This window comes from Sphaerodactylus townsendi, linkage group LG05 (genome assembly GCF_021028975.2).
Source record: "Sphaerodactylus townsendi isolate TG3544 linkage group LG05, MPM_Stown_v2.3, whole genome shotgun sequence".
Lineage (NCBI taxonomy): Eukaryota > Metazoa > Chordata > Lepidosauria > Squamata > Sphaerodactylidae > Sphaerodactylus > Sphaerodactylus townsendi.
The window spans coordinates 92290370-92306833 of NC_059429.1; the positions used below are offsets into that span (position 1 = coordinate 92290370).

The 16464-nt window shown below is 42.5% G+C and overlaps 1 protein-coding gene across 2 annotated transcripts in view; it reads right to left on the bottom strand.

Moving 5' to 3' along the window:
• The window catches only part of KCND3 (potassium voltage-gated channel subfamily D member 3), a 392094-nt gene continuing 375630 nt past the window's right edge, over positions 1-16464 (bottom strand). The window contains exons 6-8 of one of the 2 annotated variants that reach the window (XM_048496707.1): positions 12900-12956; positions 6418-6665; positions 1-3278 (exon numbers count right to left, since the gene is read on the bottom strand). In XM_048496707.1, coding sequence (XP_048352664.1) covers positions 3077-3278; positions 6418-6665; positions 12900-12956 — 507 coding nt within the window. In that variant the 3' untranslated portion in view covers positions 1-3076. The remainder of the gene's footprint in view (positions 3279-6417; positions 6666-12899; positions 12957-16464) is intronic. The other variant, XM_048496708.1, reaches the window with a different exon arrangement.

Consider the following 16464-nt stretch of genomic DNA (forward strand, 5'->3'; position numbering starts at 1 on the left):
TGTTTTGACTCATTCTAGCCATACAAAAAAGAATGTAGTTCTCCATATGAAGGCACACTCAGAGTTAGGTTGGCAGACGCAGAGCAAAATCAGGGTCCCTTTTAAGAGTTGTGCAGAAGGAGTTTCCAGTGAGACAATTTTTCACATCTTCTGCATGACTAGGCTTACCTTCCAAAACTCTTTTTACAGAAGGCCGTTATGTCTGTTCACCCTTTTCACAATGCATCCTGTAGATTCTGTACTGGGCTCCTTGGGACAATGTTTCACTGGGGAATCATATCAGTGATGAACAGAATGGCCAGTTCTGTCAGGATACGTTGGGTTGCTTTTGCTGGTTTGGTGCTTAAAATTTCTTCATATGCCACAACATGTCTCCTTGCTTAATTTACCTAACTGTACTTGTTCCATTTTCAACCAGTGGTGCTGTGTAACAGTGCTTCTGCTGAAGAACAGAAACCAGACGGCCCTTTTCTATAGTAACCTATGGACCACTGACACATTAGAGCCATGTACCAGAATTCACTACAGGGGCCAGTAAGAGAATGGAGGAGTTATCCCCTGGAAGGTCAGCAGAGTTGGATGCAGTAGGATTGGACTGTGGCTCAGGAGGGTCAGGCTCTCCTACCACTGTTTATAAATACTGATACTGGACTGGTTGTGGTTACTCAGTAAAGGGTAGAAACTACCCTGCAAAGACTTAAAGGCACTTCCTTCTTTAGCAGTACTTCATTTGTTCCTTGGCAACATCCTGACAATAAAAAAATTAATGGAAATAATGCTGTGGATCACTTAAGGCCTGCCTCATGTCACTAGAATAGTGGCTTCTCCAGAAACACACTAAGGGGTTGTTCTCAAATTCACAGCATGTCCACCATTACCACAAATCTTTTCTTACAACACAGCCCCAAGTGGACGGTGAGTTTATTCAACAGCTATCTATGTCCAGATAGTGCGACTGGCACCCTACACGAATTCACCCTAGTATACAATGTGCAAAGAATTCATGGCAACAAACAAAAACAGAACTTTAAAAAATGTAACCACTTACATTCTGGACATGATTTGGGGTTTGCAAAAACTCCTGTTACTCAATTTCCAGTTCAGAAATTTCAGTGTTCAGTCTTGTAGCAATTTTCCAAAGTGAAAAGAAGGCTGCCAAAGATATTGTGGTGTAGACTACTTAAAATGTATTTGGAAGAAAGACACGAGATACATTCAAGGTTAAATAAATTTCAAAAGGTTGATCAGTTGGGTAAAAGTCATTTTAAAAAATCAGGGTAAGTCAACAAGCTTAGTATTAGTGTAAACCCTGTTGACGTTGATGGAGATCCCGGAGGGCTGCACTCACGGGACACACATTATGACAACATCACTATAAAATATCATAGATGGTTATAACCCACAGTCCTAACCTTTCTAAACAGTATAACAATATTTAACAACTGGTGAGCTATTCTGAAACATATATTCAGCCATCTATTAACTGTTTTCTAAATTGTTTCGAAATGGTACTCTAACATAAAGTAGACCCCAACAACCTAGGAGCGATCCTCCTCTTTGACAGGAGCTGATACTTTGACAAGGGGAAGTCAAATAGTGTTTTTTAAAAAATATATCCATCAAGCCGATGCAACCCAGAAGCTGTCACTAAGAGCCACAGGACTGTATTACAAAATGAGACACAGTGTCAGTCCATGCAAAACGGTTGGCTCCTGAAGTAATCCTACCAAGGACAGATCCACTGACTAGCTGGCTACTATATACAATGGGAGACACTGCCATTACTACCAAAAAAACACATACAAAAAACAGAGAGAGAAAAAAAAGAAAGCATGGGCATCGATTATAGAGTCCTTATGAAAATCTGGCGCAGTTGCATTGAATGACTCTGCCCTCCATGAAACTGGTGTGTACAAGATTTAAAAATAAAAATTTCCCTATGCTCACTTTTAAAAAATACAGGACTGGTAATCTAGTCACACTCTTTACAAGCCAGTGTTAACAGGAAAAGAAAAAGTACAAAAAGCAGAAATCTGTGGTGGACTACTAAAGCCTGTCTCACTCTCTTCCCAACGAATATGATTCCCCACCCCCCACAGACAATAGTTAGCAGACAAATACACTGTTTGCAACTGCAATTTGTGTTGAATTAAAAGGCAATTACAAAACTTGTCTTAAGAAAGGATGCCATCCACAATGAGAAGTTTTATCAGCGCTTGTGTGTGTGATCGCATGCAGGTGTCTGTTTGCTACTGTGCACTCGAGGCTAAAGCCTGCAAAGACACACTCATGCAGAACAGGATGCACAGTGAGTAGAATCGTCAGTTCTACTGTAGCTACTTCAAGCATGTTGTGGCCCATGCAAACAGTAAGTCTTTGCAGGATTGAGCCAGGAAAGAAGAACGTGTGCTCAGATCTCTGGTTATTACAGTGTGCCAGTTTAGTGATTCTCTTGCTCGCTTTCACACACGCACACATACACACACACACAAGGATGAAAATCAAAACTCCTGTAATTGATGGCTTCTTTGTCTAAACCTTCAGCTATAAAAGAAAGAAAATGTGTCATTTTGGTTGATTAAAGATTCTGCTGCATGAAGAAAAAAAAGTCACAAAATCCATTTTTATCACCTTTTTCAGTCATTTCCTTATGAATAAATATTATCCATTAAAAACCTTTACAAAGGTGCTGAGATACACAGTGTTATAATTCTGCTTCTTTATTGACTTCCTTGTAGCTATGACAGGACTTCTTTTTCCACTTTCTGGAAACTATTCTATGCTCCATATCCTGGAACAAGTTTTCTTCTTGTTTATCAACAAAGAGATCCACTCCCCTCCACGCACCCAGCTTCCTGCTTCTTCTGAGCTCACTATGCAGCATGAACGTGAGTTTGAAGGAAGCTGCCTCACCAGCCCCCTCCCCCCGCTATGAATTCTTAGATGTTGGTCAGGTTGGTCTAACTGTCCGTCCATCCATCCATCTAGGCACAATTTGCAGCAAAGAAGGAACATGGAGGTGGGAAAAGGGAGAGAAACGCTGGCCTTCTGACTGCCGCCATGAACTGACAGAGCCTTACAAAGCTGAAACCTTGACAATGTTGCTGCTCGCGGCGATAATGTTCGTGGCGTGGCTGGGACTGAATGAGGCAGGCCTGCTTTCACCTTCTGATGTGAGCACCGGAGGAGCTGGGATGCTGATGATTGCTGTTGTTATTTGGGAGGCTTTGCAGTTCGGTCTCAGCCCATCATCCGATTTCATATTTAGACTGGAACGGCTATAAGACAAAACATTTTTTTTTAAAAAAAAGCTTTAAAGGGAGTTGAAGACAAGAGCTGCACTTCATTCCATGTCATATCCATTCTTGTAATATTTGATATTAATCTTTGGTTGAGGATACAACATCTAGACTGAAGCTAGGCATCACAAGGACAAACAACTACTTTGGTGAACTAGTTTGGGTTAGTAGAAAAGCAGACTGGGGACAAATCTTTTTTGGCTCGGGTGACGTTCTAGCCCCTTTGAAAAGGTTCACAGCTTGGGAGTGCAGCTTGACACACCTTGACACAGCAGTCACCCTAGAAAACCAGGTGGCTGCAGTGACGCAGAGTTCTTTCACCCAGCCATAAGGTTGCAGCCATCAGTTAAAAGATATTTTAAAATGGTGCAAGGGCTCACAGTACGATGTTCTTGTTTTTCCCCTGCACCTTGTTGTACGCTGAAGATCAAAATAGACAAGATGTTGGAGAATCAGTGATCAGATTCTCCCAGGGATTTTTAAAAGTAAATTGCAGCTGCCAGCAATTCAGATTGGGGCTGCACAGGGAAAAGACAGGGGTGCCTAATCCTGCCAACTTTACATTATTATGCCTATTATTGAGCCTTGGAAGGGAGGAAAGATCATTTTCTACCTTTGTGTATTTTTTCCAGCCTCGCAAAATGCCGAATCATTAGCCTTTTACTATTTTTAATACAACGCTGTGCTTCTCTATATAATTTACCAGGTTACCCTGTCTCTGCAGAAGTCTTAGAGACTTGAGGCGAGAAACATTTCTATTAAATCTGCATCAACTGCATCCTATGATTAATTACAGAATGGAAATAAAATTCAAATGACAGGACTGCTCAATGGGCAATTGCCTAGCCACTGGAGTCCAGCAGTACAAGTCTGCCTTAAACCCAGGGGGTGGCCTTTATGAAGACAAAGAGTTCTCTGGCCTTTAAATTCCTTTTTTGAGTGCCTCACAAAGAGGATCCCCTCCAGAAACTTCAAACAACCCTAGGTATGTCAGTGGTAACCTCTGCTTCTCAAGTAAAGAATGACTGAGGACCACCAATTCTTCCCCTGCCCATCATACAATCCCACAGCTGTGCCAGACTAAAATATGTGACCTTTGCTAGCTAGCTAGCAAGAAGATAAGCGAAAAGCAGAAACAGCAGATTCACACAGGAACAGACCAGTATAGTTAGACCAAAGTTCCCATCCCCTATCATCCAACACTTCTTGACACCTGCTTGTCATGTTAGCATATTTTCAGTTTCACAGCTAAAGGAGAATGTGTTCCCAATATGAAACAGTAGCTTTGCTGAATACAATACCCGTTTCAGCCACAAGATACCTGCTAATGTCATGGCCTTCCCTGATGATCTTAACCCAAAAACTCCCTCCTGTAACTAACTTACTTTTGACCACCTTACAGTACTCCATTGTTTCTTCACAACACCCACCCAGATACCTCCCAGAGGCTGTCCAACCATCCCCTAAAAGGTGGTCCTGCCACTCCAAGATGTGGATCTTTACTATAAAGATCTCCCCACAAGCCTTTGTCCAGTGCCACTGATATCTTTCTGTCTTTGTTGCTGTACCCATGCATGAAACACCTCCCCCGGAACCTGACCCTGGCTCTGAATCCTGGATCTTCTCCATTTCACTATCAGGTTGTATCACCCATATATCCCACACTTTACTTCTATTCTAAAATCTATTTTTCCAACCTATCTATATCTTAGGAACTCTGTGTGCATGTTTGCTGAACTGAATCAGATGCTTGTGAACCTCCTTCCCCTACAATAAACATTGTCGAATTTGTATCATATTCCTCTTTGTGGATTTTCCCCCTGAGAGCTAATCTCCATATCAACTGGTACAAAAGATTCCTTACCCAAGCCTCTTGAAACATTTTAAAGCAGTCTTCTCCAAAGCTAATTCCCCACGTTATCGAGAGACTGTGTCTCCATGTTGGGTAGCACTAGGCAAGGGAGGGATGGAGGACCCAGAGGGTAGTAATGAAACTAAACTCATAACTGGAGAAAAAGAGGCCCCAGCTTTTCTGGAAAACAATGCCAGGAGGATTAGTGCAGCATGGGGTATGGATCCAGGATGGGTGACCCACCTGTCAACCAATGGCACCATCCATCCATCCATCCATCCATCCATCCATCCATCCATCCATCCATCCATCCATCCATCCATCCATCCATCCATCCATCCATCCATCCATCCATCCATCCATCCATCCATCCATCCATCCATCCATCCATCCATCCATCCATCCATCCATCCAGTCTGCCTGCTGGAAGAGCCTCCATGGGATCGTAAGTCCTGAGGTCCCACATGGATGAAAGTCACTGTGTTGGTTCCATTGCCTTCTGAGGGCAATAGCCAGGCAACAACCTGCCCCTAAACTTGGCATATTGCTGAATAGCTACACACCAAGGCCCTTCATGGGGAGTAGCCACATAGGCTCAGCCTTCCTCCACAATTGGATATAGTCTGATGCCCAAACAGCCTACAAAGAGCTATGGCAAGAATATACATGTAATTAAAACTTATACACCACATACAACCAAGTGCCAGGATGGAGGCAGGAAAGCTGGGTGTGGAAAGCTGGAGCCAACTAACAAGAGGCCCTGGCAGCTGCCCTGTAAGTGCAATGGATGCAGAACAGAGTGAAGAAGCTGCCTCAAAGTCCCCCCTCTCCCCCGAACCAACCCAGGCATCTTGATAGGCTGACCTATGTTGCTGCCAGGGCCAATCATCACAACTCCTTTCCACCACTGCAGAGCCAAGGGGGGGGGGGAGGGGAATTCTTCCCCTTTCACCTGCTCCCAGTCCTGTGGCCACAAAAGCAGCCTAGAGGCCACTGCATTTGTAGCTTAATTCCAGTTTCAATGGGATCAGGAGCACTGCTTCCTCATGCAATGTCCCTTCATTTCCTACAGAAACAGAACTCTGAAGTCTAAATTTAAAAATGTCAGGATCCAACATTTCAAGTTCAGAGATGGCAGCATCTCCAACTGTAAGCAACATTTTCATTGGGTTCTCACTGCTATAAAGCTGGACTCCCCTGCACCTTTTCCTGGAGCCCAGTGTCAGCACTGCTTAGGTTGGTAGTGTGTGCGCCCTTTTACTATACCTTGCTGTGAGTGAGGGCTGCTCACTGCACTGGATGTGTATGGTGCTGAGCTCCTGCATGCTTCGCAGCCGGGTAGCTGGCACGCTGGAATTAGGGAGGTGCGTAGACTTCTTGCTGCGGCGAGAACAGCAGGAGGTGGTCAGGCCATGGTGGCTCGAAAGTGAGGGGCTACGAGAGGATGGGTAGTTTTGCATTGAGCGCTCCATGCAGTTCTGCTCAAACATCTGCTCATCAATGAACTCGTGGTTCTGTCAGGGAAAACACCAATACGTTAGTAATTTCTCAGTATGGTCTGACATAACTAATCCAGCAGCTAAACTTTCAGACAAGCACTTTAGAGTTTTCTTTCTTTCTTTCTTTCTTTCTTTCTTTCTTTCTTTCTTTCTTTCTTTCTTTCTTTCTTTCTTTCTTTCTTTCTTTCTTTCTTTCTTTCTTTCTTTCTTTCTTTCTTTCTTTCTTTCTTACCAAGTTTTTAGAAACCATGGCAGAATTCTCTTTCAGGCTTGCATAGACCTTGTGAAACTCTAAGGTTGAAAAGGGCATAGGGGAACTGGCTCAGGCTATGGTTAGAACCATAGTCACTGTATTTTCTCTGCATGGCATTTTAACTGGAAGTGACCAAGAAGTGCTACAAGCTGTGCATTAGACTATTGGTGATTTGGAAAACATCTGAAGGAGGACAGACAGGCAAAAATGAACTAAACAAATAAATACTTCTCACATTCTCTCCTTGGTCTCCATAATGAGCATCTTGCCAAGTAAAGTTTGTATTTCAACACACATGCAACCTTCTCAAATAACACATAGCTTATGCATTTTGTGCTCAATAATTTATTACAACAAATGTATGACAACAGGCTGTTCTTATGGTTTTAATGCTTCCTTGATTTTTTTAAAAAAACATGTATGTTTTTATCAAATTTTGATTTTAATAGTGTGTCCAGTCCTGTGGCCTTCATAGCTTAGAAATTCAAATTCCATAAATGGGGGCATAAGCCAAAAGGGAAGTTCTCCCGTGGAAGACCTTTTGAAATAATTTCTTGTTCTAAATTTGATTGGGACAGTTCAATTTCTTTTGAACAGATCTTTCTAATGTATTATGTGCCAAACACTCAAAATTTACTGTATAAATATGATACACTTGCATAACATGTAGCTGCCAAGCTAGGAAGGCTAAAATGGGTGAAGCGTGTGCTATCAAACACTCTTTTCAAGCAGGAGTGTATCTACAGAAAATGGTGTCCAAGGCAAGCAGTGAAATTGAACACTGCCAACACCCAGAGATAAAATGGGAAGAAAGGGGGGTGGGAGGGAGAGAAAGGGAAGGGGAAGAGACAGAATAGGGGGAAGGGGGGGAGAAAGTGGGGAGTTAGAGATAAAGAAAAGGGGAAGAGACAGAACAGGGGAAGAGACAAAATGGGAAGGAGAAAGGGAAAAACAGGGGGAAGAGACAGAATGGGGGAATAGAGAGAAAGGGAAGGGGAAGAGACAGAATAGGGGGAAGAGACAACAGGGGAAGAGACAAAATGGAAAGGAGGAAGGGAGAGAACTGAGGAAGATACAGAATGGGGGAAAAACAGAGTTTTGGAGGGAGGCAGGGGGCAAAGTCACCCACAGGACACCATCAAAGCCTCCGGTGGCTTTAAAGTTAAACTTTACTTGTTTCTAGGGGAGGAGTGGCACTGTGGCAGGAAGGAGACTGGGAGCAGGGACAGGCCCAGAAGGGCACTCTTTCTTTGGCCTTGTCCACCCCACCAAGTCTCCTTCTGACTGCAGTGCTGCTTCTCTACTAGATACAAATAAAGTTTAATTTAAAAGCCATCAGAGGCTTTGGCAAAGGCAAGGGGAGAAAAGAGGACCCCGTCTTAGGCTCTCTTCCTTCCCTACCTCTTTCTCTCTTGTTGCATGAGGGTCATGCTCCAGCCACCTATGGCGGGGAAGGGGGGAGTTGAATGCACCACCATGTATCCCACGGGAGTGGCACCCCCTTCTGTCCCTCCAAGTTATGCATCTGTCTTCAAGTTTATTTCAGTCCTTTATTTTGCTTGCGCTAGGTAGACTTTGAGGTAAGGGTCTAGCTTTTCTGGAAACAACCTGAGCCTGCACCTAGTTGATCCACACACCAAATACAGCTTGACAACAGATATTGTTGCCTGCTAAGTACTTGAAGTTCCCACTTTTTACAGTGGTAGGAAAGCTTGCTGGTTAGTTTGGTGGGCCCAGTGAATCAAAGGGAGTGCCTAGCCACTATCCTCTCTAAATCTAGTTCCTAAACTCTTCTCATGTTATCCTGATGGAATTAATATAAAACTCCTCCCTTGCTACTGCGGAGGCTACATCCTTTCTCTTGAATATAGAGCAGATGATCCTTGTCCTACAACAGATGGCTGTCTGAATCAGAAGCTGTTTTTACCACGCCTTTCAGAATGGTTGTTTGCCTACCTATTTATTTCATAATCACATTTCTATCCCACGTTTGTGTCATCATGGAACCCAAGGTGGCGTCCTCACAGGATTCCAAGGCAATGACCAGACCCATAGTGGTTAGCTTCAGTACTTTTGCTATGTCATACACCTTCTGGTTATATTTGGGGACCTTCTTTCACCTCCCCGCCTCTTGTTCTGCCTCTTTATCTGGTGCTATTTGCTTCAGCCATGTCATAAATTTAACAACAGTGCAAAGTATGGAAGACTGGATCATGATATGCATAGAATTATTTACAAAACATAGAGTTATTTACAAAACTGAAAAGAAACTGAGATTCCTCCTGATATATCAATGCCTGTCAATGTGAAGGAGCTATCTTGGATCACTCACAAATTATTGTGTTTCTGTGAATTAATAGAGATAATATGTTGCTGATAATATGTTCACCTGATCATTTGTTTTTACCTGCTTAGGAGAAGTGTTGGTGGCATCTTTCCTTGCTTCACTGAATTCAGGGGTTGTTATCCCTGATTACTGATATATACATACATACACACACTGTCAAAGTTTTATTCAGTATCCTCAAATTAATTTTGCAACAGGAGAGATTGTGCTGGGATCAGGATGTAAAGCACAAGCATTATTGACTTCCTCAAGGCTATATCTGTGCCAGCTGATTTTCTCTTGATTTGTCTCTGCAAGGAGAATAACTGCAAGGAACTGGTGCAATCTGCACTTCAGTCTATCTCCAGTCCCAGACTGTCCCTCATTAACACTTCAGATGTCAAAAGTTAGTGCCTCATTAAAAAAAAACCCAGCCTTTCTGAGAGAAGTTTGAACAAATGTCAAACTTAGGTTCTGAATGATGAATCAAAACAGCTGATTTTGTGCACAGACATCAATTCACCATAGAAACATTGCTATTTTTTTCTTCTGCTAACTTCCTTTTCTGGGCCACAAAACAGAGGTGTTTTGAACTTTTCAATCCTGAGAGAAAAAGCACATAAAAGTGGGAAATGTGTATAGATTAGAAGTGGAACAACAATCATTCTTCCAGATCAACACTCTTGTCACATTTCATTTCATTTCGTTTCATTTCATTTCATTTCTGTTATTTGCTGGTCCAGGAAGTAATCATTGTATATTTCCCATACATAAGAACTTTCTCCTTCAGGATTTGTGGACTTGCATTTTAAATTTTTTTTTTCTCAATAACAGGGGAAAGGACTTTATTTATTTAGGAACATTTACCTGATTTTCTCCCCAATGAGGACCCAAAACAGCTTGCAATATCATTCTCCCTTCTTCTATTTTATCTTCACAAGAACAACCTTGTGGGGAACATTTCACTGAGCCACAGAAAGAGTGACTGGCCCAAGGCCACTTAGCCTGCTTCCCTGGAAGAGTGGGGTGGGTGGGTTCAAATTTGGATTCTCCAGATTTTAATCCAACACTTTAATCCAGCAGTGTTCAACTCTGGTGCTTCAAATGTTCATGGACTACAATTCCCATCAGCCCCTGCTGCCATCCCCTTGCCCCTTAAGAGGTTAGCCATTATGGAAAACTGAATGTTGGACCTTCTCCTTTTTTGGAAGGGCTTAAATCTTAATCTTGTGCAAGACAGACTATAGCACAGTTCAGTGACCCAGCTGAAAAATTCAGTTACTGAACTGTAAGTATCTTGATTATATAATGGGACCTGTCTCATCTATCATTTGCAGATGAGATGGAACCTCACCTCAGCAAGGCAAAACTGAGTTTAAAATGGTAAATGTTACTGAAAAGAGCATAGTCAGGTGACATAGATCCTTATTCTATCAGGGGTCTGCAACCTGTGGCTCTAGAGCCGCATATTTATTTATTTATTTATTTATTAAACTTTTATACCGCCCCATCCTCTAGGGGCTCTGCATATGGCTCTTTCAGCCTTATACTGCGGCTCCATGTTGCCTGGAGGTCAGAGGGTAGCGTGGGAGTGTCCCTCCAGCCCTCCAGAGCAGAGCTGGAAGGAAAGGTGAGTGGAGGGGCCAAACCGGAGGCAGCTCCGTGTGTGAGGGTGCCACTTTTTGCATCCTCTCCACTCACCTCTCCTTCAGGTGCTGCTCTGGAGAGCTGGAGGGACACGCCCACGCTGCCCTCTGACCCCTGGCGGTTGGAGGGTAGCATGGGCGTGTCTCTCCAGAGCAGCCGCCATCCCCCCTTTGCCATCCCTGCAGCTGCTATCCCCCCTCTGCCCCACAGAGCAGGCGGATGCCTGCTTTGTCGGGCAGAGGGGGTTTACCTTCCCTTCCCTGGTGCCGCTGCCTCCTGCAGCGCGAGAGGCGGCAGCACCGGGCAGGCCTTAGCCGCCACCCCCCTCTGCCCCATGGAGCAGGCGGCTGCCTGCTCCATCGGGCAGAGGGGATTTCCCTGCCCAGCGCCTCCGCCTTCCTGCGCTGGAAGGAAAGGTGAGTGCAGGGACCAAACCGGCTCAATAGATCTTCGGGGCCGTGGAAAACGGGTCCAAATGGCTCTTTGTGTGGTAAAGGTTGCTGACTAGCTAAATAGCCTAGATTTGTAAAGGAGGAAAAAAGTCATGTGCCTTCCGGTTGGGAAACAGCCTGTGTAAAGGTTTCAGTCTAGGAGGCCAATAATGAGAAACCTAGATGCCCTTCTTATGGCCATAACTCTAGAGTGAAGGTTGCTTATCTATAGCTTCATTTATGCTGCTACATTTAAAAGCCCAGCAGCACATAGGTAGAGTCAATCATATTGGTCCTTCCCACACAAGAATCTCTTGGCCATTATCAAAGACAATGATTCAATGAGAAGACCCCACATAACAGTCTGCCCACATTGTCAGGGAGATGCTGTGGCTGTGGAGAATCTGCTTTGCATGCAGAAAGCCCCAGGTTCAATTTCTAGCATCTCTAGCTAAAAGATCAGGTAGAGGTGACATGAAAGACCTCTATCTGAGACTCTAGAGAGTCACTGCCGGTCATAGTAAACAGTGCTGACCTTGATAAATAAATGATCTGACACAGTATAAGGCAGATTGACATGTTCATATGGGGTCATATTTTAAATGTTATAATAGGAACATGCGGTGAAGTCATGGATATGGCTATCAAAACGTTTTCCAACAGCTGCTTTCTGTTCTAAAAATTAAATCAAAAGTGCAGCTATGCTTAAATTTTATAAGATTTTTGGGAACAATGTGTGGTATGGCAAAGGTGTTGAAATAGAAAGAGGCCTAGGGCATGGTTAGAAGACAAGAAGAAAAAAAGTTGGTTTTTATATCCTGCTTTTCTCTATCTTTAAAGAACCTCAAAGCAGTTTACAATCACCTCCCCTCCCCCCACCTCCACAACAGGCAACTTGTGAAGTGGGGCTGAGAGAGTTCTGAGAGAACTGTGACTGGACCAAGGTTACTCAGCACGCTTCATGTGGAGGAGTGGGGAAACAAACCTGGTTCATCAGATTAGAGTTTGCCACTTTTAACCACTACATCATGCTGGCACAACTGAAACAGCTTGCTGAAGCTAAGGAAGTTTGTGTCTGGTCAGTGCTTGGGTTAGGGACTTCCTGAGAGCCCCATACATACTGCCTTGAGCTCCACGATAGAAGAAAGCAGGTTGTAAATGTAATATGTAAATGTAAATGAAAAGCATCTCGGAATAAAACCATATCTAGGGAAGCAATTTATGGGATGGGTAGGGTAGGGAACAACACAGAGCAGAGTGACAATTAATAGTATCTTGTACTAATTTACAAAGGGGATAAAACTCCAGAATATATACAGATGTCACAAACCACACCAACAATGCAAATACTCAGCACTCACGCTTTTTCTGAATAGAGCTATAGTATGAAAAAAAACGACCACTGACAATGCAGTTATGGTTTGGTTTGGTTTGAGGTCCAGCAGTCTTCACAGCACTCAAAGCCACCAGACAGCAAAATGATTTCTTGCATGCACAGTCTGCCCAAACCAGGATCACTAACAAGGAAGGAAGCATCACTGAAGGCATGGCACAGAGACTGCAATAAACGGATTAAATTAAGAAAGAAATACCTTGAAGGTGGAAGTTCGTACAGATAACAGGGGATCATCCACAAGATAGGACAATCCCTACAGGACAACATGTCAACAAAAGATAAAAACACCATTGATTGTCCATTCCAGCATTCCAAAGTTCAGTCCCAGAATTCCACTTGTCATCATGCAGGTTTGAATGGGCAAAAAGTCCTTTCCTTAAAGTGTCAGCTGAGCCTAAAGTTCAGCAGCTTTTAAAACCTCCTCAAATGAAATCCAGATTTTCTGATTCCAGTGTCCCAGAACAAAACTACAAGAGACTATTAGATGTTTAACTGAGTTTCCAGCAGCTGGGCTTTCACTCGACAACTACCCAAGGACACAACCCAAACAGCTGGGTTAAAATGTCCATATGTTGATCGGTATATAAAGAGGGTAGCTCAAGAAATATGGGATGCATACTGATGGGGGAATAAACCGTACTCTTGCTTGATAAAACCCTTCTATTTTTTGTAATTAGTAACAACACTTCCAAGCTTTGTTTCACTTAATTCATTGGATCTGCAGGTGACTGAAAGCCAATAAATTTAACACTGAGTTTTAACACCAACAGAAGATATCATGAAAATTATCTTCTAGTTCGAGGAAAGGTGAATTGCCCTTTGAAACCTGCTAGTAACTCTGATGCATGACTCATTGCTCATTCCATAGGCAACTTTATACCATTGCAAAATGACTCTGGTGTTCCAAGAATTCACAGTCTATGATGAGATCTCTTTCAATAGAGTGATGCTTTGTTAATCAGTTATGTATGATGGAAGGACATGCATTTCAGCATGAAAGCTGACTGAACTACTTAGATGGGTGCACTGAAAAGCATACATTAAACATGCTGCATGTCAGTCCTTGAATGGCAACCTCTATGTTGAAAACAATGGATGGTTTAGGTCAATAGCATACCTTTTCTAACAGCAAAAAAGCAATTTAACACCTGTTCAGGTTGCAATGAATTACGGCTGATTCCGTCAACCCCCATTTCCCAATGTACCATTATGCCTTTCTCGATTATGACCTCAGCTAAATGAAGGATAAACAGCACATAATTTCTTACATTTTCTACCACCAGAGCACACTGTCATTATGAATCCTGCCCCTTAACCATGCAGCTTGAATTGTATTAGAAACTTTAGAAACATCATCCTCACTCCTGTTTATCATCAAATTCAGTTCAGCCTCCATTACTTACCATTATAGTCATCCAACTCATTCAGTTGTCTAAACCAGTAGTTCCCAACTTGGGGTACATATACCCCCAGGGATACACATGAGAGCATTTGGGGGTATGCGAAAAGAAATGTAATGCATTCGATAAAATAGGGGTACAGTTTTAGGGTAATTGGTTGCCAAGGGGTACGCAAGTTTAAAAAGGTTGGGAACCACTGGTCTAAAACCACAGTCAGTCCTTTTGTAACTCCACAACACTTGGAACATATGCCAGTAGCACTTCTATTTCTTTATTTGTGTATTAATCTCTCATTTCCTCCATGATGCTTATAGACACACACCTTTTACTCCACTTATTCCATTTTACACCCACAACAACCTGTGGAGAGTGATTGGTGCAAGACTCCCCATACACTTCATGGCAAAGAGGGCATTTGTATTACAGTCTATCCAACACTGTTCAATATGACACAACATTTCTTATGCTTTTATCTGAAAGACTTATACAAATTTCACATCTCAGATGTCCCCCGTTGGATAAAAAAGGTTATTTATGAGTCCGTGATAAGCCAATAGGCACAGGCACAAACCTGTACACATCTTACAGTGTGCATATCTATTTCTTGTGTGCATGCGTGTATCTCTCTTTGCAAGAATCCAACAAGCACTCACTTTAAAGACACAACAGCGAATACATGTGGGGTTAAATGACATCTTCAGTCATACCTGTATTGAATGTACTATATCAATTACTGAATAAGCATGCAAATGAAAATCATGTGTATACTGTTCACAGGTTGCACAGAGTCTCACTGTAATGTGAGTACAGTGCTACAGTGCTTTGTATCCTAGCATCCCATTTGATTAAAGGTGATATCTTTAGTGCAAGAGATTTCTCTGCTGGCAATTTGTGCTGACGGAATGTGCTGCATTTAGCTGAGAAGGGAAGTAGGATACAACGGTATTTTAATTATCTGAAAGGGTGTCATGACTGGCACTACTTAGAAATGGAATGAGTGTTATATGTCACTGATTTGTTCTTTCCCCCATCTTTGATGCTCGTGCTAAAAATGTAGTATAAATAGCACCTAGCATTTACACAGTTCTTTAGAGTATCCAAAGTTCTCCATATATATTATCTAAGAAATCCTTAAAACTACCCTGCAAGTACAGCCAATATTATTATCTTTATACTGCAGATGTGAGAGTTGAGCCTGAACAATAATAGTATGCCTCACACTGTAAGCCCTTTTCAGAATTCAGTTTTGGTCCTCCTATGATTCATAAAGTGAGTGCATATCACATATGGTCCTCCACATGGGGTCAGCATTTTTATGTGAATCAGACCACATAAATATTTTTTCCAGCTTCAGAAAAAGTAGATTTTTGAGGTTACATGTTTGTGTGTCCTAAAGTTGAATGTGAAGGGAAAAGAATTCACCTGTTTCCTTAAATAACAGAAAAATTGCATCCACCTGCATTGGGAGGACTGCAGCTGGCATGCCTTTGAGCTATGCACAGTTAGAGTGCCAAAATCATGCTCCCAGGATGGACTATAGTAAGCTGTTAGCAAAGGAGAGATTATAACTGGGGACAATATGGTTCACAGCTGTGCCACTATCACGACAATCTTAAACATTTACACTACAAGCCACTGAAGTCAATGGACATCAAAAGTATAGGATTGAGCTGGGTCTTGAGTTGTCAGTTTGGAAGATTGTTACCAAGAGTCCAAAGAAGCTGTTGGCACAATTGCCCTTCATTGTTTTGAGGCTGTTTTGTTCAATATTCCTCGACAGCTTTGCTTTGAACATTACTGTTGCATGAGGGCAGAACAAAAGCAGGCCAACTTTTACCAAAGCAGAGGAGAATTGTCAGGGTACATGTTATATCTGCTGTGATTCCTGTTGTGTGCTGCTCTCATCCATTCAGAGGCAGAATGTGATGAAGATCCTTTTACCAAAAAAATCTTTTATAAACCAACAAAGCTGTTTGGGAGGAAAGATATTTGCATATGAGTCAAGGATTGCAGCCTAAGAAGACCTCAGACTTGAAATGTTCTTTCCTATATCAATTATTTGCTTCCTGAGCTTCAATTTGAGCAGAGCAGCACATAGCCAGAAATACCGTTTTCCATGGGAAAAATGGATATCCCTCCCCCTCCCCCCCCCCACACTGAGGACACATACATATGTTTTCAGGAATGACATCCAATCTTAAATTTAGGAATACAAATTTTGTTTTTTTTAAAAGTCCTTCGGAATTCTACTAACACAGTTGCAAGTAGATCCTTGTGCGTGAATAAATATCTTTTGAATTTTCTATTCTATCTCATCATGTAGATGGCATTGACAGCAGGTCTACGGTGGCTATTTTGTAA